General features: G+C 45.7%; 1 protein-coding gene across 3 annotated transcripts in view; it reads right to left on the minus strand.

Moving 5' to 3' along the window:
- Window positions 1–22,536, minus strand: part of PPP2R2B (protein phosphatase 2 regulatory subunit Bbeta) — a 391,816-nt gene that overhangs the window by 47,572 nt on the left and 321,708 nt on the right. For all 3 annotated transcript variants that reach the window (XM_073221952.1, XM_073221953.1, XM_073221954.1), the window contains one exon: window positions 4,984–5,161. In XM_073221952.1, coding sequence (XP_073078053.1) covers window positions 4,984–5,161 — 178 coding nt within the window. The remainder of the gene's footprint in view (window positions 1–4,983; window positions 5,162–22,536) is intronic.

Below are 22,536 nucleotides of genomic sequence, written 5' to 3' on the forward strand. Positions count from 1 at the left end.
TTTACACTAAATGCCAGCCTGAACATGATCATACATACATTAGATATGCACATTTCTGGAGGAAAACTGCACAGCAACAAGGGAGAGAAACTTGTGCTGGGCCCCACAGCTTTGTCCAAGGCCTACATGGCAGAATCCTCACGGAGTAAAAGGAAGGCCGCTGTCCATGGTACCGGGAGAGGGAGAGGCCGGTGGCCAAGAGCTGAGGTTATATGGTCCCCTGATCAGAGAATCAAGTTCAAAAGGGCCTCAGCACAGCTGACAAAGTTGAAGCACAGGGATACTAAGACCAAGGTCAAAGATGAAGCACCCCTGGAATTCAGATGTCTTCTCCTGGAGAAATCCTCTGGCTTATGCCCAGAGACTGTACTTCCTGTAGTGTGGCTTCTGCTGACCTTCCCAGCTTTGTTTACACCGTGCTCAACTTCACTCTCTGGGCTCCAGGTACAGTGGCTTTCTTAGAGTTCCTCCAACATGTCATGTTCCCTTCTGCCGCAGGACCTTTGTACATGCTGGGCCGATCTCTTCACACCTCTTTGCCAAGTTAGCTCGTACTCTTTCTCTTTTAGATCTCAACTCAGTAATCAGTTCCTCAGCCAAAGCCTGACTTCTTTTATTCCTTAGGCTGTACCAGGCTTTAAAAATTTGCATTCACAGAACCGTATTACTTTTCTCCACAGGACTTATTTTTATTTGGAATTATATGCTCATGAGTGATTATTTGATGAATGCTATTCTGAAAGCAGGAAAATTTGTGTCTGTTCACTTTTGTATTTCCATGGCTTACTGCAGTGCCTGGCACACACTAGGTGCCCAGTGTACAGTTGTTAAGGGCTGTTAAGGGCTGCATCTTTACTTTTACTTGATATGGGTCTCTTTAAAGGTCCCATATTGGACTAGGTAAGAGCCCAGGTCAACTCACTGTTGGTCCTGAGAAGAAACTCAAACGATCCTAGGTGTGCCATAGTCTTTATAAAGAAGGAACTCCTTTTTGTAGCAATTTTCCTTTATTGAAGTTAGGGCTGCCTCTTGCCCTAGAATATAACTAATCAGGAACTGAGTTATGATTGTCCTGATGAGGTCAACCCACTAAGGCCAAAGTTTGACCACTTTAAGCCAGAGCCTATTACAGAAGACAGGGACAGACTGGCTATGGATGGAAGGATTCATGACCAGGTACCATGAGGCTAAGCATGACTCACTCTGATCTGGTGCTAAACACAAGGCCCTGGATCTCAGAGATTCTGTAAACATAGGGTACCCAGGGGATAATGAACAGCATCTTGCAAAGACCACCCAACTGCAGACCCGAAGGAGGAGTCTAGAATTGCGAGGATGACCCATATTACAAATTAACAGAATAGAATCTACTTTTCTAACATTCACCTTTTCTAGTTTCCTTGCCCTTTCAATGATAATCATGACTGTTTTGGTTCCTGTTTAGCAAGGACTTAGCCAGGTCCTGCCCTAGGCATGCATACACACACACACACACACACTGGGTGTATATACATATATGGATATACATTATATATATAATTTATCTACATATATACATTAACGTATAAGCATTTAAAAATATATGAATAATTTATATATATAAAACACCTTTTACAAAAATTCTCACAATCCTCTTTGACAAAGCTCCTCTCTACCGATCATGAAATAGAGACATGGATAAATCAAGAAACATGTCAATGCCTGCGCAGCCAGTGAGCAGTAGAGCTGAGTGAGAACTTGGGCTTGTTGGACTCCGAAGCCCATTTTCTCAACCACAACACCAATGTCACACTGAATACCCAGCACTACAAGCCAGGACTTTTTTTTTAAGCCATCAAAAGACCAGTTGTCTTATTATTTACTTTTCTTTACATATACTTCATAATTTAAGTGGATTTTCAGTATCTGTGAAATTAAAGGACTGATATGATAGTTGTATTTTCTACTACTTATTATCATAGGTACATAATCATGAAAACATAAAAGGCCACACGCTGCTCAGAAGCACCTGGCCTGACGCCTCAGTGGCGCTCGTTCCACACTTTGGGAGCCTTGCGCTGTTCTATCTTGAACCATGTTTCCTTGGCCTCCTTAGTCAATAAGAGGTTTTGCAGAAATGGTGCTGAACACCCTATATAAAACCTGCCTGGTGGTTGGTGTTTTTCTGAGGCTCTTTTGAAAGGTAGCCACTTCCTAACCCAGAGGTGGCTGCATTTCAGTGAGGAGAAGAAAGGGCCCCAGTTAGCACAGGCTGCTCAGTGCTTCGGGCGGTCTGGTTGAAAAGAACTACATAGACATCAGTTAGCATCATTCTCGTGATGACAATGATTATTTTACATATGGCTGCTTTCAGGGTGAGTGGCAGAGTCTCATTTGCATGCCAGCATCTGGCAGGCTGTCACACATCTGCAGAATATAACCTAAATTGCACTGTTCATATTTCCCCTTTGCATTCTCCCCAAGGCATCTGTCTCCCCAAATGCCTAAAGAAACCTCTTTCCCCCTGAAGGCCTAGAGGCAAAATCCAGAAAATGTGTCACCTAGACTGGGGACAGCAGAAGCTCAGAGTGACAGCAGCTGAGTCCAAGCAGATTTCTGGCTCATGAAATTGGTATCAAGGAAGAAAGGGAATCACCACCCACACTCATTCTATTAGCAGCTGCATTTCCAGGCAAAATCTGTAGGCAGGTTCACCCAGGCTTGGATACTATGTTGAGTCTGCTCTGCAATCAACAGAAGATGCCAGTCACGGTCCTCACCGTCAGTTCTTAGCTGCTGCATAATCACCACCACCCACTTAAGCCTGCATTCCCTGGCAAGTCCTGGGGATCACTGAGGAGTCTTTTGTGGCGGAGACTAGCTAGCTATACCAAAACCAGCTGTTTTCTTATGTGCATGGCTACACTACATTTCCCAGACTGCCTTGCAGGCAGAGGTAGCCATGTGACTCAGTTCCGGCCAATGGAATACATGCTATTCTAAGGCCTGGCTCATAGCAACCTCCCATGTGTGGTTTTCCACACCTTCCCCTTTTGCTAACCTGAAGCAGGCAAGCATGGTGACCTTGGGGAGCTGCAAGATGGAAGGAGCCTGGATCTCTGAATCACAGATTGGAGGGGTTTGCCTGCTGAAGGGGATCATCATTACTGGACTTCACAAACCAAATAATCTTTTATGTTGCTTGAGCCAAGATGGGGTATATTTTATATTAGAGCATCCAGAGCTTTAAAATAACGAATATGCTCGTAAAGTAAAATTTCCAGGTTAGGTTTCACGATCAACTGTCTACGGGCTATCTCCACTTTGGTGACCTACAGTACTTCAAACTTGACATGGCCAACCAAAATGGCACCTTCTATTTCTCAGAATGTTGTAGGAACTGGGACACAGGAGTGGATCATACACAGTCCCTTCGCTTATAGAATTTACATTTGAATATAGGGAAACCCAAAATATACAACTAAAAACCAATTTCAAATAGTGGTAAGAACTATAAAGAAAATAGGAATAGAGGTTCATATGGGCTGCTAGGCAGATAACGAGAGAGAGTGACTCTGAGGAGGTGACATTAGATTGATGTCCGAAGGATGACATGGAGTTAGCAAGGTGAACTCTGGGACAGAGTATTCCAGGAAGAGGGAATAGAAATGCAAGAACGGATGTAAGACCAAGGTCTACCCAGACCAGAAAGGAGGTTAGTTGGTGGAAGCAGAGGGAACCGGGGGAGAGTGGCACAATAGGATATCAAAGCGGCAGGCAGGGCACAGATCATGTAGTACATAGTTCAAGGCAAGAAACTTGCATTTTGTTCTAAGTTTAGTGGGAAGCTACTAGAGTATTTTAAGCAGGGGAGGAATGATACCTGAATTACATGTTGAAAGGTCAACTCCGACTGTTAAGGGAACATGTATTACGTAGTAGAGAAAGAAAGAATGGAAACAAGACAGATTATTGTAGTCCCACCGGAGAGCAGTGACCTATCGTAGTGTAGGCTGGTAGGAGTGGAGGTAAAGGGAAATGAGTTAATTTGAGATGTATGTCAGAAGAAGCATTGGCAGGGCTCATGGATAGATTAGGTTGGGGCTGGGAGGCTGGGGAGTGAGAGAAAAGAATCAATATTCACTCCTGGGTCAGCTGCTCAGCTGCCTGGGTGGTGAAACCATTAGCTGAGACTGGGAATTCAAGTGAAGACTCATGTGATAGGCAGAGAATGAATGACTGGTCTGCATTACTAAATAGAGGGTCAATATAGTGGGGTGAAAATTGACTCACTCACTTAGCGATGTTCTTGACTGCTCTAAATTTTAGCTAAGTAGGAGATAATAATCCTTACATTATGGGGCTGTTATAGCAAATGTACCCTTAGTTTGTAGGGACTAGAAGGGGGGGCTTGGGGATTGCTAATAGAGTTTGGTTTCTTGATCTGGATACTGTTTACACAGGTGTTCTCTGCCTGTGAAAACTCACCAGGCTGCACATTTATGACATGTGTACTTTTCAACAGGAGAATCTGTGCATCAAGGCTGCATTGAAACTCAATAAATGGCAGCATTATTTTCACTATTATGATACAATGAAAACAATCTCCTGTGTACCTGTGGTGCATCTAGGCTGTTTATGAATCCTTTAACAAGAGGAGGGAACCCTAACTGAATTCTAGGGTCTTGTTTTATAGTTTGATCTGATTTTAATTCATGACACATAAATGCCTCTGTATGAAGAACTGATTCACAGTTTCACTCCAGAGCTAGTCCTGGCCCACTACGTGTAATCAAATACTTCCCTAACTTTGTTAGGATGAAAGACAAATTGTCAATGTAGTTTAAAAGGGAACAGTTCTCCACGAGTGCCAGGTGTGGCAGTTGTGACTGGCTCCTTTCTGTCCCATTCCCATCCCCACACACCTCCCAAGCCCCCACCGCCAAGCCTGCTCACACCAGAACACTCAAGATTTGCCAAATGGTCATTGCAGGGAAAGGATACTAAAACTTTGATTGGTTATTTCAAAGTTCCATAGGTTAATCCTCAGGTCATCAGCTGACATGTAGGTTTCGTAGTCACTGTTGACTGATATGGAGTTGATGTGGTACGTGTGGGCATTGGCGAACACCCTTCGCGGGATGGCCTCCACCATCAGGTCCACGGGTCTCAGCACCGGCACCTAGGAGGTGAGGGGAACAGCCGTTGAGAACCGAAGCTCTTTGCGAGGGGAAGCACGGGCATGCTTACGTCTTTTGTCATCATACACAAAGTCATAGCCACATTCAAGAATCTCTAGGTCAGAGAAGGCGACTGAGAAATCCCATTCCCTTCTGTTCCTTTTAGTTTTACTTGGTTCTCAAAATGTATCACCATCACTTAGCCCTGATGGACAATTTCATCCTTTATAGGTTCTGAACTTTTTTCCAGGCCCCCCTAGGTGGCCTCACTTCAGAGGAACTTAGAACCCACTGCAGGGTCATTAGCTTCCAGAGCTATTCCAAGCTGTTTGCTTGTGTTTTTACATACAAAATCTATTTTAAGAAGGAAGCTGTGGGTGGGAAAGTTTTAGAAATGTCTAGTTTGGCTTTGATCAAAATGTGTCCTTCATGGCTCTGGAGGTCTACAACCCATCCTGGTTTTGTCCTCAGTACTCAAGGGCAATCTGGGAAAGCGTAATCACCCGAGATTCTAACAGCCCCAATCTGTCCACTAACGTGTAGGGCACCTATTAACATCCTGTCTACCAGGGAAAATACTGGTTTGTACCTGCTGCCCTGGTGTACTCACCAGGTAATGTCCACTTTCACATCAAAACTGTCCTAGTTTGGACAATACATTATATGGTCATCTTATGGATAATGGGCGCTTAGTAAGTATTTGTTGAAGGAATGAGTAAATATGCAGTAAATGTTTTCTTCCCCACGGGTCAGACAAACAGGCAGGTGAACAGTTCCCTACACATGAAGCTCTTCCTGGCAAATAGGACCAAAGACACCTTCGTGCTCCGGACTTCCTCTTGAGCTCAAGGGCTCTTCTGACTGCAGCTGGGTGGGCTGGCCCGAGAAAGTGCGTGAGGAGGGGGCGGACTCAACACAGACATAAAACACAGGGGTGGTCCTTTAACAGAAACAAGAAAATGAACGGACCGAAGCTATTTTCCTCTCAAGAAAGTCATCTCTTGCGACTGAGCCCTGACTGATTTGAAATCTGGTGATCGATTATGATTTCAGTTTCTGGATTTGTTTCCACCTGGGGTGAAGGGAAGATGGTGGCAACAGTGTTACCTTTCGTCAAGCTTGGTTGCCCTAACAATAAAACCTTTCACAGAATTCCCCCAGCCCAGTCTTGAAGGCGCATAGCTCACATTTGAGGGAGTTTTCGAATTAAGTGAACAATTCAGAGGCATTGGAGTCATGTACAGATGTGGTGCTGGATGGCCTGGGGACTAGACGTGGCATGAGATGTGGATTCAGGGAGAGCCTGGGGTCCTCGGAGTACCAGGGGAGTCTTTGTGAGCCCCCCACTCCCACCCCAGTTATGGATAATGGGGCTATAGCATAAGCCTACGGATGGCAAGAACTGAGAGACCCGGGTTCTGATCACAGATCCACCACTCACTGACCTGCTGTGTGACCGTGGGCAATTAACCTGCCCCATCTGGGCTCTGGTTACACCATTTGAAAAACACTGACAGTGCGTGGTTGGGCTCTGTTAGATGCTTTGCCCTCCAGTTCATCCCTCGCTCACCCTTCCAGCAACATTTACTGAGCTCTGCGCAATGTCCTGGGGACTCCAGTTGGTGAGCAAGATCATGCACAGGTCCTGCCTTCATATATTATAGCTGGACTAGACGGAGGAGGTAGATAAGAAATCATCTCATGTTAAAATGCAGTAAGTGCCCACTAGGAGAGAGTATAGTGCGAGGGGGCATTCAACATGGTTGGGGAGGTCTGGAGAGGGTGTTTCTTTTTTTTTTAGGAAATATGAATTGGATGACTGTGAAGGGTAAGAAGGGGTTTACTAGGCCAAGAGGATCAGGAAGAATGTTCTAGTCAGAGAAAACAGCATATGCAAAGGTCCTGCGGTAGGAGTAATGAGGTAAGAATGAAGGATTCACAGGTGTGTGGTTGAGATGGATGGGAACCAGGGTGGGAGATAAAGTGACAGGGCAGGTAGAAGGCAGCCCCAAGAACAATTCTTGCCATTAGTCTAAAAGAAATGGGAAGAAATAAAATGATTTCCAATGGCCGTGACATAATCGGGTTCAAAGTTCTGAAGGATATGTTTGAGTTAAGGCTTGTAATGGATGAAAAATGTGACTTTGCCCTTAGGAACTCTCCCCACAAATATTCACTAGACACTTACTCTGTGTCAGTTATTCTTCATACATCATTTCAGGTAATCGTTTCAACGACCCTGTGAAATAGGTTGTAGCACGCAATGCTTTTCCAAAGAGAAAAGTCAGGCTCAGAGAGGCTATGTCACTGGCCCAGGGTTGCCCAGCTATAAGAGGCAGGGCCAGAACTGCAAAGCTAGTGCTCTTTCCCTTGTAACACATCACACTCAAAACTCAAAAATCCTACATGGCAGGAAGTGAAAAATGCTCTGTAAGTGACATGAGTAAATTGCTGGTGGAATCTACAGAATCGATAGTATCACTGATAGCAACAATGGGAGCGAGTTCTGGGTTAGCTGCCTCCAGAAACCTCAGCTCCGTGTGGTAGGTGTTCACAGCACGTGAACAGGGTGTCTGTTCTGTGTGCCTTCAGGAACACACGCCACGCTTCTGTAGTTTGCCGTAAAGGAACTCCCACCTGGAGCTTCTGTGTGTGACCTGCCCCCTCTGCGCCGCCACGCTCAGCCAGAGGACGCAGAGTGCCAAACAGGCTCCTCTCTGCAAGGAGGTCCCGTGGTTCCTCCTGGTCTCTCCCCCGAGCCTCCTGCCTTACTGTGCGGGGCCTGCAGTCTCCCCATGGCTGTGGTGACAAGGGAGGGGACACGACGGCCAGGATCAAGGGGCAGCACAAGGTGGGGGCTGCCGGCGCCAGAGCTCCAGCTTAACGTGACGGGCCTGCCTGGTAATCCAGGCTGACAGATGCCAGGATCTTCCACTTAGTGGGGAAGGCTCGGGGGTGTCTGGGGAGGGAGCCCCCAGATCAGGCAGGGGATGAGTGTCGCTCATGGCTCTCTGCTGCCGTCCCCAGGCCCAGGCCAGGGCTTGTCCACTGCCCAGGGATGAGGTGGGAGGCCTGGTGGTTCAAGCTGGCCAGGATGGCTCAGCAGGAAGCCCTGCTGGGCCTGCTGCCCGTCTGCCCCGGCCACATGCTCCGTTTGGGGCCAAAAGGAGAAGAAGGGAGCACCACCCCCCGAGTCTGGCCCAGAGGCCATCGTTACAGTCTTCTCTCTGAGACACTCACGGAGGGCTTCCGCGCAGTGCGCCAGGCTCTGTGTTAGACCCCTGCCCTGACCCCAAGGCTCTCCTCCGGCCTCTCAGCGGCCCACCTGGCGAGGAAGGGCCCTCCACTTGCCCATTTTACAGGGGAGGCACACGGAGGCCAAGTGTCCTGTGCGGTGCCACACAGAGCCTCAGCTGAGCTGCTGGACTCCAGGCAAATTGCTCCTGGGTGGGCACACTCAGCCACTGTTGCAAAGGAAACAATGAGGCTGTAATATGGAATTGACCATCTTTGCCTGTCAAAAATTATTAAATCTCAGTCATTTCATGTGGTTCAGCTTAATACTGTGGAAGGACTCTGGGCTCTGTGGACATAACATTGAATCACGGAACAATGACTCCGAAGGGCCACACCTGTGTGTGCGTGCGTGTGTGTTGGGGGTGCAGTGGGAAGCCGTGGTGGCTAGGCCTCATCCCCCCTCAGCATTCTTGGTAATATGTCTGGATTCCCAATCATACCTTGCTTAAACAACTATTTCTGAAAATAAGGAATGTCTGAAAACAGCTGGCGCAGCTCCTGCAATCCACGGACGAGGAAATGACCCTGAGAGGCGAGGGCCTTGTCCCTGGTCTCCCACGTAGGGGCTGCCGACCGGCCCAGGTTTCTGCCTCGCACCCAGAGCTCCCTCTGCCTGGACCACCCCGCGCGGGCCCAGAGCCCCTCTTGCTGAATGACAGAAACAGAACGAGACAGACGCAGACCTCTCACTCGGCCTCCCGGGCCAGCCTGGCAGCGAGTACTGAACACAGACAAGGCCAGCGCTGCGTCCTGCCTGCGAATGACAGCAGGGCCGGTGCTTGGCCCTCGGCGCGCGGGCGGCCTGCGCTGGGGTTTGGTCGTGCCCCTTCCGCAGGTGTCTCCTATTCCTCCCCGACCTTGATTCACTTCAGCTCACCCCCCGGGGCCCACTTCCAGAGAATCAGCGCCCAGCCTGGCTGGCAAGACACCCAGCACGGCGTTAGAATATTAGCTGGATAACAGCCCCGCGCTCGACAGCAGCCCGGGGCCTCGGCCTCAGCCGCTGGTGAAGCTCACGGAGATCGAGCTCGGCTGTCACGTGGGTCGGGTGCGGGAGGCCCTCTCTCAGCCCACTCAGATCTCTGTTCAGTCACCACCAGAGAGGGCTTCTCCTCCTCTGATAACACGCTCTCCCATTCGCCATCCTCTCACCCAGCTGACCCAGAACTGAGGAATTCTTATCCATATCCTATGATCTAGCTTGGGAGGTGTTATGATCCCTGTTGCACAGATGAGGAAACTGAGGCCAGAAAGAAGCAATTTGTATAAAGTCACACAGCCAGTACTCGGTCCCCAGGCAGGAATCCAGTCTCAGTGAGTCTAAGCCCTGGGGAGCCCTGTATTCTGGGTGCTGGAGGAGCCCGCTGGGTGTGAGAAAACACACAGACATGTCAGCCCGGGGGATCCATGCTGCAACGCAGGTCAGCAGGCACTGCCCAGGCACTGTGGGCCACACGGGTCCCGCGTCTGCCTGGGGAGGTCAAGGGAGACCTCAGAAAGGAGAGGACAGCTGCCCTGGGCAGGATGCGAAGGGTTTCGGGGAATCTGGCAGGCAGAGGGCCCGGGAGGGGCCGGGAGGAGAGCAGCTAAGGTCCTGTCAGTGGGGCCCAGCGTGTGCCAGAACTCAGAGGGGAGCGAGCAAAGGACACGTGTGCAAGTGTGTGACTGGGTGTGTTTCGGGGGGTGGGGAGTCACGATTTAATTTTTCACTCAACAGACACGTAGTAAATCCCTCTACACCAGACATGAAGAAAACCTGAGCTGGGTAGCAGGTAGGGAATGAATGGTGCGCTATCTGAGGTGGGTGGTTATGAAGGCCTCTCTCAGGGGACAGGTGAGCAGAGCCCTGGACGAAGTGAGGGAGGGAGCCCTGTGGCTCTCTAGGGAAGTGTTCCAGGCAGAGGGGACAGCAAGGGCAAAGGCACTGAGGCTGCAGCGTGCTCAGAGTGCAGGAGGGACAGCGAGGGGCCTTTGCGGCTGGAGAGGGGAGGCAGGAAGGAGAGAGGCCAGAGCAGATGCCCGGTCAGTGGTCGGGGCGGGTCACAGCTACCCTGAGGATAAGGAAGGTCCAGGCAGTCGCAGGGAGCTGCCTACAACCGCCTCCCCTGCCTGTTAGGAGATTCCCTCTCCCTTCCCGCGCCCCTCCTGACCCTCCCCACCCTTTTTACTGTCTTCCTCGATTGCCTCCTTTCTCATTATCTTCCCTGCCTCTCCTCTTGGAAAATACAGGATCATCTCTCACTCCCCAGAACCCATTGACTAACAAAATGAATGCTGCCGTCACTTGGCTTATTTGGTGACCACGCGGGCGATTCTTCACAGTCTCCCGCAGCACCTAACGGATGTCAGGGGTCACAGACCCCCCCCTTTAGAGACACACAGGGAAGCTGGGCAGAACCATGGAAGCCCCTGGGGACCCCCCCACCCCCGCACCTGCCCTTAAACACATCTGTGAAAACGCACAGCAGGAAGAAGCCAGGGGTGGGGACTCCAGGGCCTCTCAGCTCTGATTTCACACACACGAAAAACGGCAGCTGTGTTTGCCGTGCCACCTCCAGGCCCCCAGGAAGTTGTCACGTTCAAGGCAAGACTCTGAAGAGTGAAGAGATGGCCGAATGGGGGCTGGGCCCTGCGGTCTAAAGAGCAGGAAGAAGATGGAACAATCGGGGGAGCAGAGAGGGATGTTCATTTGGAGAAGGATGTGAATGGGTTTCAGCTGTTTGGTAACCTCAGGTCAAACCTGACCGAGTTCCGCAAACACTTGAACATCCTTGGTTGTTCATAAGTACAATCAACATAATCGACATTAGGGGGCCTCTTGAAAAAATTGCTAGAAGCTTAAATCTGTGCTTGCTCCGTGTTTCCTGTCCAACGGATATTCCCTATCACCCTCCCCAAATAATCGAGCTTCCTTCACACCAAGACTGACAGGATGTACCCGGGTCTGGGGTAGGAGGGTCCCATGCCATCAGTCAGGAAGTGCAGGGCCACTGCTGGCCATAAAGCTTCAGGAGACATTTACTGAACGTTTACTACATGCTGGGTAGTCACCACACAGAGGGTCCTTAGGAAGCTTCACATGGCAGACAACACACGAACACCCCACCCCTCTTTGTTCACAACCAGTCCTTTTGGGAAACTGAAATCATGGCTGCCTGACCTAGAAAAGACACAGATGAGAGCTCTCTCCCTCTTCTTTGGTGCAAGGAAACCCTGACCTTGGGGTTCCAAGGCCACAGATCTGAGGCTCGGTGGAGAGGCTGGGGTGATTATACTACCCCATAGAGAGGCACTGTAAATGGCCAGGCAGGCGGAGAGGCTAGAAAGTTCCAGATTCCAGCCTCACTCTATGTGCCACCTTGTCTTTCCTTGGGCTTCCTTAAGAAACACCCTCTGTGGCCTCCAGTGACAATCGCTGCTGGTTTGGAATTAAGCCAGGCATGCTTCATTACAGAACTTAGCATTGCTCAGGAAAAGTGGCCACTGGTATGATCGGCCACTGGGTAGCAATGAACTTCACTGGAAAAAAAAGGCTTTCCTGGTTAGGAGTTTTCCAAGCAGCTTCCGTCCACATTGTCATGAAAACCTTGAACAATATGGTTGTCCATCCAATTAACAGACCAACCTGGGGGGCGGCGTCTGGAATTATGTGTCCCATTATTAAAGGGTAATTCAGTGTAACAAACCAAATCGAGTACGTACAAAGACTGTCAAATAAAATAAACCACTAACAAATTAAATTACTTCCCATTTTCAGTGGGAAGAATGCCAGTCATTTTTCATTTTAAAAAATATGCATCTTAATTCCATTTCTTAAGAAAGTGAAAAGGAGCATTGAAAGGCCTCCTGCGCCGTCTGTCCGGAGGCTTATTTTCCACAGGCACACCTCTCTTCCTGGACACTCTCTCTCAAGAGAATTAATGAAGCGTTAAGCCTCACCCTTGTCAAAAAAAACTTGTTTCCTCCATGGATCCACGGTGGATGGGGTTCAAAAAGCAGAAGTGATAGTTCGGCTCTGGCTGCATAGACACATCAGAACTGTTGTTTCCAGAATGAAGCTGCCACTCAACGGCACCCGGCCAGAAACCCCAGGGAATCCTATCCACATAATATAATTTTTAGATTTCCCTGGTCACACCCTCCAACTGCCTCAATATGTCCCTGATTTCTTCTTTTACTGGCTTGATCATATAGATTGAAATAAACCTAAGAGGAAAACCCCTTTAGACCAAGTCAGGCTTTGTGCTTCAGGTTCATAAATATCTCAGAACTATATTCCTTCATCTGGCAAACATTTATTAAGTGTCAATCACTGCTCTAGGTGGTATGTGTACAGAGTGAACAAATTAGTTGTGGCACTTAAAGACTAATAGGGAAGAAAGACATCAAGGTCTCAAGGAAGATAAATTGTCGTAAACTGTCACTGATGCTACAAAGAGATGTATATTGTTTTAAGATAGGGAAAAAAATACTGTTTCATTAAAAAAATGGGGGCTTTGATTTAGATTGGGGAATTAGACAAATTGTTTTTGAAGGAGTGAAAACACCCCTCCCCAAAGCAGGGCCATTAGCATCCTCAAGGGTTGTTAACTGGGGGGAATTCTGCCATCTGACAATGTCTGGAGATATTTTTGGCCATCAAAACTGGCAGGCATTGAGAGGGTAGAGGGCAGGGATGATGCTAAATGCCCTACAATGTACAGGATAGCCCCAGCAACAGAGAATTATCCAGCCCCAAATGTCAACGGTTCTGAGTTTGAGAAACCTGACTCCTAAGAAACCCTTCTGGAACAGAATCTAAATCTAAGGTGGATAAAAGAAACCCAATATTAACTTCCACAATGCAAAAAGTTCCAGTTCATAAAGATGTTCTGGACTAAAAAGCATTTTACATATATGATATGTGAAACATATATGAAAGACTTATCCCCTATTGACAGCTACAAGAACAATATACAACCCATAAAAACTACCCTGGGAATTAATAAATATTTTTTAAACCCAATGCATCAAAGATATTTTCATGGCAGACTAATAATTTCATGTTCTCAGTGTCTTTGACTTCTTCTGGCCTCTCTCTGGAAAAGAGAGGAAAAATATCTTTCCCTCGGAAGATAAACTCACTATCTAATTACCAGCCCATGTAACAGCCTGTAATTCTGCCAGTTTTATCTTATTTTTTTCTCCCAGACACTTCCATTTTCTGCCAACATTGCTATTTCTCCAAGAGTGTTTCCTTGTTCACTGCTTTTCCCATTATTTCCCTTGATGTTTCACACTGTGTAATTCCACGGAAAAAAAATGGACACATCTTAAAATACCCCAGTAGAGGAAAATTTCAATTAATGCTTATAACTGGGGAAGAGGGTAGGATGGGAAGTGGCAGTGGTTTAACTTCAGGTTAGTTTGGTTAGGATTAATCACAAAAATTGTTTTTTTCTTTTTTTCAATTGCTATTGATGAAAGTATTTGTAAAATCTGTCCACACACTTTCTCCTATTAATAATGATTAGGATAAATACTACTGAATCTTGGGTGGCCAAGGATAGACAAGACCTCAGGAAAATCATATTACATTCTGTCACTCTTTACTGCAGAATATATGGAACCATGGAGATAAATATAAATTTGATATTAACTTCAAGAATCTCAGAGTTGGGAGTTACCTTAGAAGTCACTGCACTGAACAGGTGTGGATGTATATAAAATGCATCTCTAAGAACTTGGAAACATGGCCTTTCACAGATATGAACAAAGCTATACATACACACATAGCTAAATGGTGTCAGTTCTGCTTCCTGCCAACAGATGGTGGTAGTGGTTACTAGTGAGTCTTGATTCAGGAAAAAATTGACTTACAGGTGACCTTTCAGGATTGTTCTCGGGTTCCCACCCCTGGCTGCACACTAGAATCAAATGAGACTTCTTATTAAAAACTGATGCCTGGGTCCCACCAATGATCAAATAAGTCAGAATATCTGGGAATTAGAACCCAGGTACTGGTATTTTGAAACCCCTTTAGATGACTTGTATTACAGCCAAGGCCAAGAACCAAAGAATCTGAGTAGGTAAATGGAAGGGTTTCCATACTACAAGCTCTTAAGTAGTGGTCATCTTTTGGAGTATGAGATTATATGAGTTTAAAATTATTTTTTTTTAGTTTGGTACTGATTGAGGTTTTTATGTTTACTTTTTTTTAAACAATCTGATTTTTGAAATACATAGACATAAAGGAAATCACTTATGGAACATAAAAATGACAGGAAAAGGGTTAGTATTCATAACATACAAAGAGTTCCTAAAAATTGATAAGACAACACAATAAAAATATGGGCAAAGGATATGAAAAAGCAAACAGCAAACGACCAAGAAATATGTTTAAATATGTCTAACGTTATTAGGAGTCTAGGAGATGCAAGTTAAGATTTTTACATCTTAATCCTACAGAAGATTCTTAATAATCTTTGAATCTTAACTCATAAAACGTTTATTATATGCCAGTTACTGTTCTAAGTCTTTTATAGCTATTAATTCTTATAATGTTCATTATAGTTTTATGAGATAGGTATTCATATCATACCTCTTTTTACCAACGAGGGTAACTGGGACACAAAGCGGTTTTGTGTCTTGGTTTAAGGTCACACAGCCAGTGCTTGCTGGAGCCCAGAGAGGCACTTGTGCATTCATTCTAGCCAAGAGCGTCCTCACCCTTCACCACTACTCTAACGCCCTTCTCAGTAGTGTTTCTACTTGGATGGGCAAAGATCACAGTGACTGGTGACATCCTATCCTGGAGATGGTTTCAGGAATGAGCGCTTGCTGCAAATGGCAACAAGATTTTCACAAGGTGATTTGGAAGAAACTACTGGATCTAAATAATAGGTATATCTTCTAACCGAGCAAATGCCACTTTAATGGAAACTACCCTACAAAGCCAAAACATCATCACATTTGTAATATTGCATGTTTGAGGATATTTACTGCAGCATTGTTAGTTACAGTCACATTGCAGCAAAATCTGGCAACAACCTGGGTGTCTATCGATAGGGGAATGATTTGGTAAGTTAGAGTATACCCAGAAAGATGAGTTGATCCACAGCGCTGTTTACAGGAGCAGAATAATGTCTATAGTAAGATCTCGATTTTGTAGAACCCAAACGAAATCACACCCACCCACTGCTGTTCATATATGCTCTTGAAGGCACAGAGAAGCTATGGGAAGACACACACCAAGCCAGAACAGGGGTTACCTTGAGATGTGGGGCCCCGACGCAGTGGTGCTGTGACTCTGCATTCATTAGTTTTGTAATGCAAAAGAAAAGGAAGGGAAGTCCTCACTCTGACGCCCCACCAGGGCAGGGTTCATAGGATTCTGATTCTTCATTCTGCACCGGACTCTTCCTGGGAAGGCTCAAGCAGTTCTAATGAGCACGGACGGCTTCCTCATTCCTAGGAGCTTAGCTGGGCTTTCCTGGGATACCCCCACCTGTTAGTTCCCCGGGCTGACAGCCAATCTACCCCCTTTCTCCACACAAAAGCACTCCAGGTGTTGAGGAGCGCTCTCAACCATGCCCCTGCCCACTAAATAAACTATACCAAAACCTGGCCTCCACACTTCATACCTCAGCAATGGCCGGGGCCACTTCACCTCTACCAGGGTTTTGCTTCACTGAACACCGCCCACCAGTTCAGGACGCAGAGGACCCGGCGTTCCTCTGTACAAGACACGCGCTTTCTACTTACGTAGCTTAACACAGAGCGACCTTTGTAAGTAGTCAGCTGAACAGTTGGCAATTGCACTGTCAACTCAAATTCCCCAGTCTTTTTTCAGATAATGTCAAGTCAAATCTCTTCTATACAACTGACTGTTTTGAACTTGAATGTGATTTCCTAAAATTTCCTCCCTTCCTAGGGTTTATCCCTTTCCCTTAAAAGTGAAATAAATGGGTGGGAAGCAGTCTGAGTGGCTGTGGGAGCTGGTGTAGGACTCAAATGAACATGGATTCTGGATGGCTGTTTTTTTTCCTGCATGATGAAGAAGATGGGCCAGAAGACGGGCGACTGAGTCAGGAATATGGGGAAGACAGGGTTCAAAGTCCGGCTGGAGGCTGGGAGGTGCCTTCTATCTTCTGCTCCTCAGCGGAAGACATGAATTTGAAATGAATGATGCCAGCAAATCAAATGGTTACATGAAGTGGGTGAGGAAAGAGGTAACTCTGGGGGAGAAGCTCTGTTAGTCCCAAGGAGGGACAGACAGCAGGAATAGGCAAAGAGAAGGGATGAAGAACTGAGACAGGAAGGAAAAAAAGGGTCCTTGAAGAGCACAGGACTATGGAGAGAAAAAGGATGCCAAGCCTCCAGGAAGAGAAGCAGGGAACGAGAGAAGGAAGGGGGGGCGGGCACGGGCAGGTCGTACTCTAGACCGGACTGTTTAGATGTCAAGAACAGAAACCTTCTCAAACTTACTTTTAAAAAAAAAGCAGCAAAATAGGATTCTTGTAGGATAGAAAGCAGCAAAATAGGATTCTTGTAGATTTCAGGACTGGAAATGGAGCATGTGAGATGAACGGGGTCTTGGCACCCTGTTAGGGGCCTGCGGAGCTAGACTTCGCTTTCTGACTCTCAGGGGCCACCTGGTGTCTTCACCGGCTGCTCTCTGTATGTCTGGCCCTCCCTCTCTTGACCAGCACAGGTTAACTGTCTGTTTACCAGTCTGAATACAGCCTCCAGTGAGGCCCTCTGGCCCTGACTCCACCGCACTTTGCAACCAGATGCTCGGCACTGTTAGGAAGCCGGGACGGGAACCAGCAGCAGGGGAAACCAGGTAGGAAGCATGCAGGCCAGCCCCTTGCCTCCCCGCTGTGGGCTCCTGCTGGCCCTCGGACAGGTCATCCTCATAATCACCTCCACAGCTGGTCCTACGAGGCTCCCTTGTTCGCCCAGCTCTGTGTCCCCCTTCCCGATGTCCTGCCTCAGCCTGACTGCTCCAGGCAATGGAACTCTCCCCGCCCTCAGGCCCTGTGTGCACCAGGCCAGTGGAGAATCTGGTGTTTTTAAGAGTCCTGAAGAAAAAGATGAATTCTCTAGCTTCCTTCTTCAAATTGGCACTATTTTGGCAGCCTTCCAACTCATTTCCAACTTGAGTTCCTAGTGTTATAGTTTAGACTTCTAACAGTCTCCTGTTCAAGGAGAGTAAAGAACAACTGGTCACTACTCCCTGGTTAGAAATTTTATTTGGGTTAAAGGCCATTATTATTGCCTGTCAATCTTCTTCGGGCATTGAACTCATTTCCTTAGCTCTTATAATTTTCCCCCACTTCCCTGCCAATCTTGCAGGCTTTGTGGGGCCTTTCCATGGCAATCACATACTTTTTTAGACTAGAGTGTTGGACTGTATTAAAATAAGAGTTGAACGGAATAAAATTTGGTGATTACTTCTTCTGGAACAACCTGCTATTTTGGATGACTTATGCCTGGCCTAGTTTTAACTAACACTTTTACCTGACTGTTCACTAAGACCCTGGGACCTTCCTCTGTGCATCCACTTTGTCTTTCCACATTCTGCCCGTTCATGGGTGAATTTTCTCCCCATATGCACTAGCGCTTTGTTTTGTTCTTTTAGAACTCTTGGCCCTGGTTTTGTGGAATGTGAACCTATACAACCTTAGGGAGCAGGGAAAGGGTGCAGGGGCGAAGCCATATGGCCTTTGAGGCTGATTCATGGGACTATAGACTCCATTAATTTCTTTCTTCCTGAAGAAAGGAATATGTTCTGTTTTCAAATAGCCAAAGCAGATGACCATTTTAAAAACCATAAAGCTCTAGGCCAACAGTTAAAAGGAAGGGAAATTAATCATTCAGAGGGAAAAGAGGACAAATAATGCAGTTTATTTAAAATCACTCTAGTTGAACATCAAATTATTCTACCTGGTTTTCACCTAGTTCACAATCTACTGAGAACTTAATTTGCCTCTAACCTAGGAATAATAATTATACACTGTATTGCATCACATATGCAATATGTGCATTCAATTACATATACATAACATAAAACAGAACAAAGGAAATAAATTCAAATAACATTGTCTATTCCAACTGCATTTGTCTCAATGATTAGAGGCCCCCAAGTAAGAAGGAGATGGGGGGAGCGAGTCTGCTCTTCCCTTAGACAGACTGTCTGTGGGGAGCTCATCTCCTAGCATCCTGATATGTTGAATGAGCTCTGAGGTTTAAAGAAGTCTAGTTTTCACAAACAGCCTTTCACATTTTTGGCATGGCATTATATTGTACATTATTCTTTATATTGTGCATTTTTACACATACCTATTATTTGAACAGAATTTATAAAACCTATGCACACTATGTCTTATGGGTGATTTAAGGGATTTTTCAAGGATATTTTTGAGCAGACCTGACTCTTGCTTTATGCAAAGCTTTGGAAACTAACCTTAGCAAACTTGCTCACTTTACTGACCCTTTTTCAAACATCTACTATTTCCCAAATGCTTCATAAAAATCCCACGTGGTTGATACTGCTTTACCAATATTGTACAGAAATTTAAAGAACTGAGTCTCGGTGAGGTTAAATGACATAGTAAATCATAAGGCCATTCTGTAATGATCCACAGAGGTAGGATTCAAAAACAGTCCAAATTCATGGACTGCACTTTTTCTACTACATCAGGAACTCTAAAATTCATACTTTTTCAGCTCTTCATTGACTTACATTGGGGATCTTCTATCTTCCTCTGTCAAGGTCTACTTTTTGAATGATATTCTAACACTTAAGAGTTAATATGGCTATTTCTAAGCAATATTTGTTGGGCACTTACTATATACAGGTGCTACTGGTATACTATAGCTATGGAATCATCGTTTTCCAAAGGCAGCTCATGAAGTGAGAAGACAAATAAAGAGCCAAATAATACAAGAAACTCATCAAATAATTTGTAGGCAAGAGTCAATCATAGAACTTTGTAAGTCATGTAAAGATTTTGGAATTCATTCTAAGTGATAAGGAAAACGATCTGAGGTGAGCGACCTGATTTGTATTTTTAAAAGATCATTCTTAGAGCTTATGTGGTTATCAGACTGTTGGGAGGGGAGTGAGGGAACATCGGAAGAACAATTGGGAGGCTTTTTAAAATATGGGAGTGATGAATATAGCTAAGAAATGCACTAAGCAGAACCCAGGAAGGAAACGGAAGAGAAAAAAGAACACTTACAAAATATAAGCCACTTTAAAGCAACAATAGTAAAACCAAGAAAATCTGGAAAGCAGTTATCAACATGGTTTACAGGTGTGAAGAAATGATAAGGAACGAAATGAAGAAGTGCTAAGATATAAAAATCAAAAAGGACATGTTGAAGAGCAGAATGTAGTTATACATATAAAGACAATAAAGAGGATCCAGTGTATGTATATTTGTTGGTTATGAAGAGCCAAGAGAAGCCAACAGGAAACAAAATGAAATGTTTTAAAAAGTAACCTGAAACAAAGACTTAAATCCAGGATTGAAAAGGTTGGAAGGTACAGTATTCCAAGAAAAACTGACAGAGAAGGGTCAGTACCAAGCCCCACTCCGGTGCAATTATTTTACCTTGAGTATAGAGAAGATGCATGGATTACAAAGATCTTTAAAAATGAGTCAGATTCAAAAGGTGAAAATAAGGCTGGCTTCTCTCTAGAGTAAACGCAACGTCAGAAACATCACAGCGCCCACCAAGTTATGACAATTTCATATTCTCTCAGGCTGTGATTTGGCACAGAAGCAACGACTTTCTTAAGCAGGTAAATAAAAAAAATTCAGAAAACACAGTACTTATGAGCGTCTACTAGAACGTAAGCTCCATGGCAGCAGGGTCTGTTTCTACACTGGTGTCCATTTTATCCCCAGCACCCAGGAAGTAGAGTATTACACGTAACAGACACTCAATAAATGTTTGCTGATTGAATGATTTTCTTATTCCGAGATTCCTAAGCTGGGTTTTCATCAGAACCACCTGGAAGCTCTTAAAGAGAAATAGGAAATACAGCTTGCCCAGGTCCTCTTTGAGATTCACTTGATTGGTCTGGGAGAGGACTGGGTACCTTGATTTTTAAAAAGCTCCCCACAAAGTTGAGGGGAAGAGACTTGTGCTTGTTAAATCTCTGTTCTTTCAGTATCCTCTTGAAAATTTTTTCTTACCTTACTGGTTTTCCCCAGACTATTATTTACTTAGTATTTTCATTAAATGGATCCACTTTTTTAGTTAACTCAATTAATTTTGATACGGAACTTTACATCATAGCAACACATGAAAAACCAGTTTTCTGTGAATTGCCAAAAAACCGGAAGAATGTTATAAAAACAAACATAATGAAAACATTGTTCTTAAGTTCTATCCAAATATGGTCATCTGGAAAGATCTAGAGCTTAAAACCAGCTCTCAGTTTTAAGAAAAATCAAGATTTATAAGTGTTATTGGAGGGGCTAAAACAATACCAACATTAAAACAAGACTCTGGGTTTGAGGTAATCAGAATGACGTAAAAAAGAAATGGGAAGGGAAAATCTTTTCCATTTACGTGATTCAGTGGTTCTTACAGCTGTGTCTTCCACCACAGGAAACATAGCTGAGACTTTGCAGGACTTGGTGCTATTTGAAGGTGACCAAGTGTGGGACTGGGGCGTCCTAGGTGATTAATATATGTTGATTTAAATAGGTAACCTACTTGGAGTCAGGCACAATGCTGGGTCTTGGGACTAGGACAACAAATAAGATCGGCTCTGTCCTTAGGTATTTCATGAGCCTTTTCATAGTTGGGAATTGCCCCCGTGGTTCCTCTGATGAGTTACTTGCATAGCCAAATAGAGAGCTGGGATCCCTGGCTGGCCACTGGCGGCATCTCCCTGCCACCCACGTGTAGCGAGCGGCAGCTTCCAAACCCAGGGAGGTGTGGGTTGTGCCTTTTACCCTTGTTTCCTATAATTATAATAGCACCCAAAGCTTCTGGAGGGGTTGCTACCTGCCACCTTTGAGTGCACATGATCCATGTCATCCAACCTTCACAGCTACCATATGACGCACGGACGGTAAGCGATGATGAGCCTCGTTTCTCACATGACAGGAGCACCCATCCCAGGGGCACAGAGCTACCTGCCCGACCAGCTGAGATCGCTGCTGTGGCCCTTCTTCTGTTCTATCACCTGCTACTGCTCTTTAAATCCCATCGCCTTACTGTGGTGTGATCAGGAAAGGAGCCTGTGACTTCCAGGAAAGGAGCCTGTGGTCTCATTAACTTCTGGTTCTTAAAGGGGAGAAGACAGAGACTCCAGGCAGGTGCAGACGGGAACTGCTGCACTGAGAATTAAGTTAAATGATGAGTGAAACAAAGGGAGAGAATAAAGAGAAGGTTTCACTGGAGGTGAAGAGAAAAATAATAATGAGCTCTTTTTTAAACCCATAAGGAGAATGTGAGTGCTGGAGAAGGCAGCGGGGCTGCTGGAGCTGCGCAGGGGGGATGTACTGACCCGAGAGGTAAGAAGGTGCCAGGAAGAAAGACAGAGAGCAGGAAATCATTTGCTGCGGTTTTCGCAATGGGAGACATCCAAGGAGGCAGGCAATGTAAATTTCCCAGGGGAAAAATACTGTGAAGTCAGATTCTTGTCTCCAAGTCCTTAAAAGGCAAAGCACTTTTTTTGTATTTTTTTTTTCTTAAAGTATCAGTTTTGATACTGAACAAGGATCAGACCATATACTTGGCCCTTGATACTGACGGATATCTGAAGCTGTTTAGAGTATAGAAAACTGGGACTTAGTATATTCCTAATGATAAAAGTCAGAGAAGGCCTAGATTTGCTCAGGAAACAGGCTCAGTGGGTTTCTGGGGATTCCCCCGGAGGGGAGGGAAGTCCAGAACCGCAGGCAAAGCCTCTCAACAAGGATACTGCTGGAGGGGGGGATGCCTCGGAAGGCACAGGAAAGTTATGCCGAGGCTGTCCAAACGTTACTGATGAAAATTACATTACGTATCTCGCCGGGGAAAATCACCAGCATAGACTGAGATGAATGAGGACAGCTCAGGGAAATGGACCCCC

Source organism: Manis javanica, chromosome 14, assembly GCF_040802235.1.
Source record: "Manis javanica isolate MJ-LG chromosome 14, MJ_LKY, whole genome shotgun sequence".
NCBI lineage: Eukaryota > Metazoa > Chordata > Mammalia > Pholidota > Manidae > Manis > Manis javanica.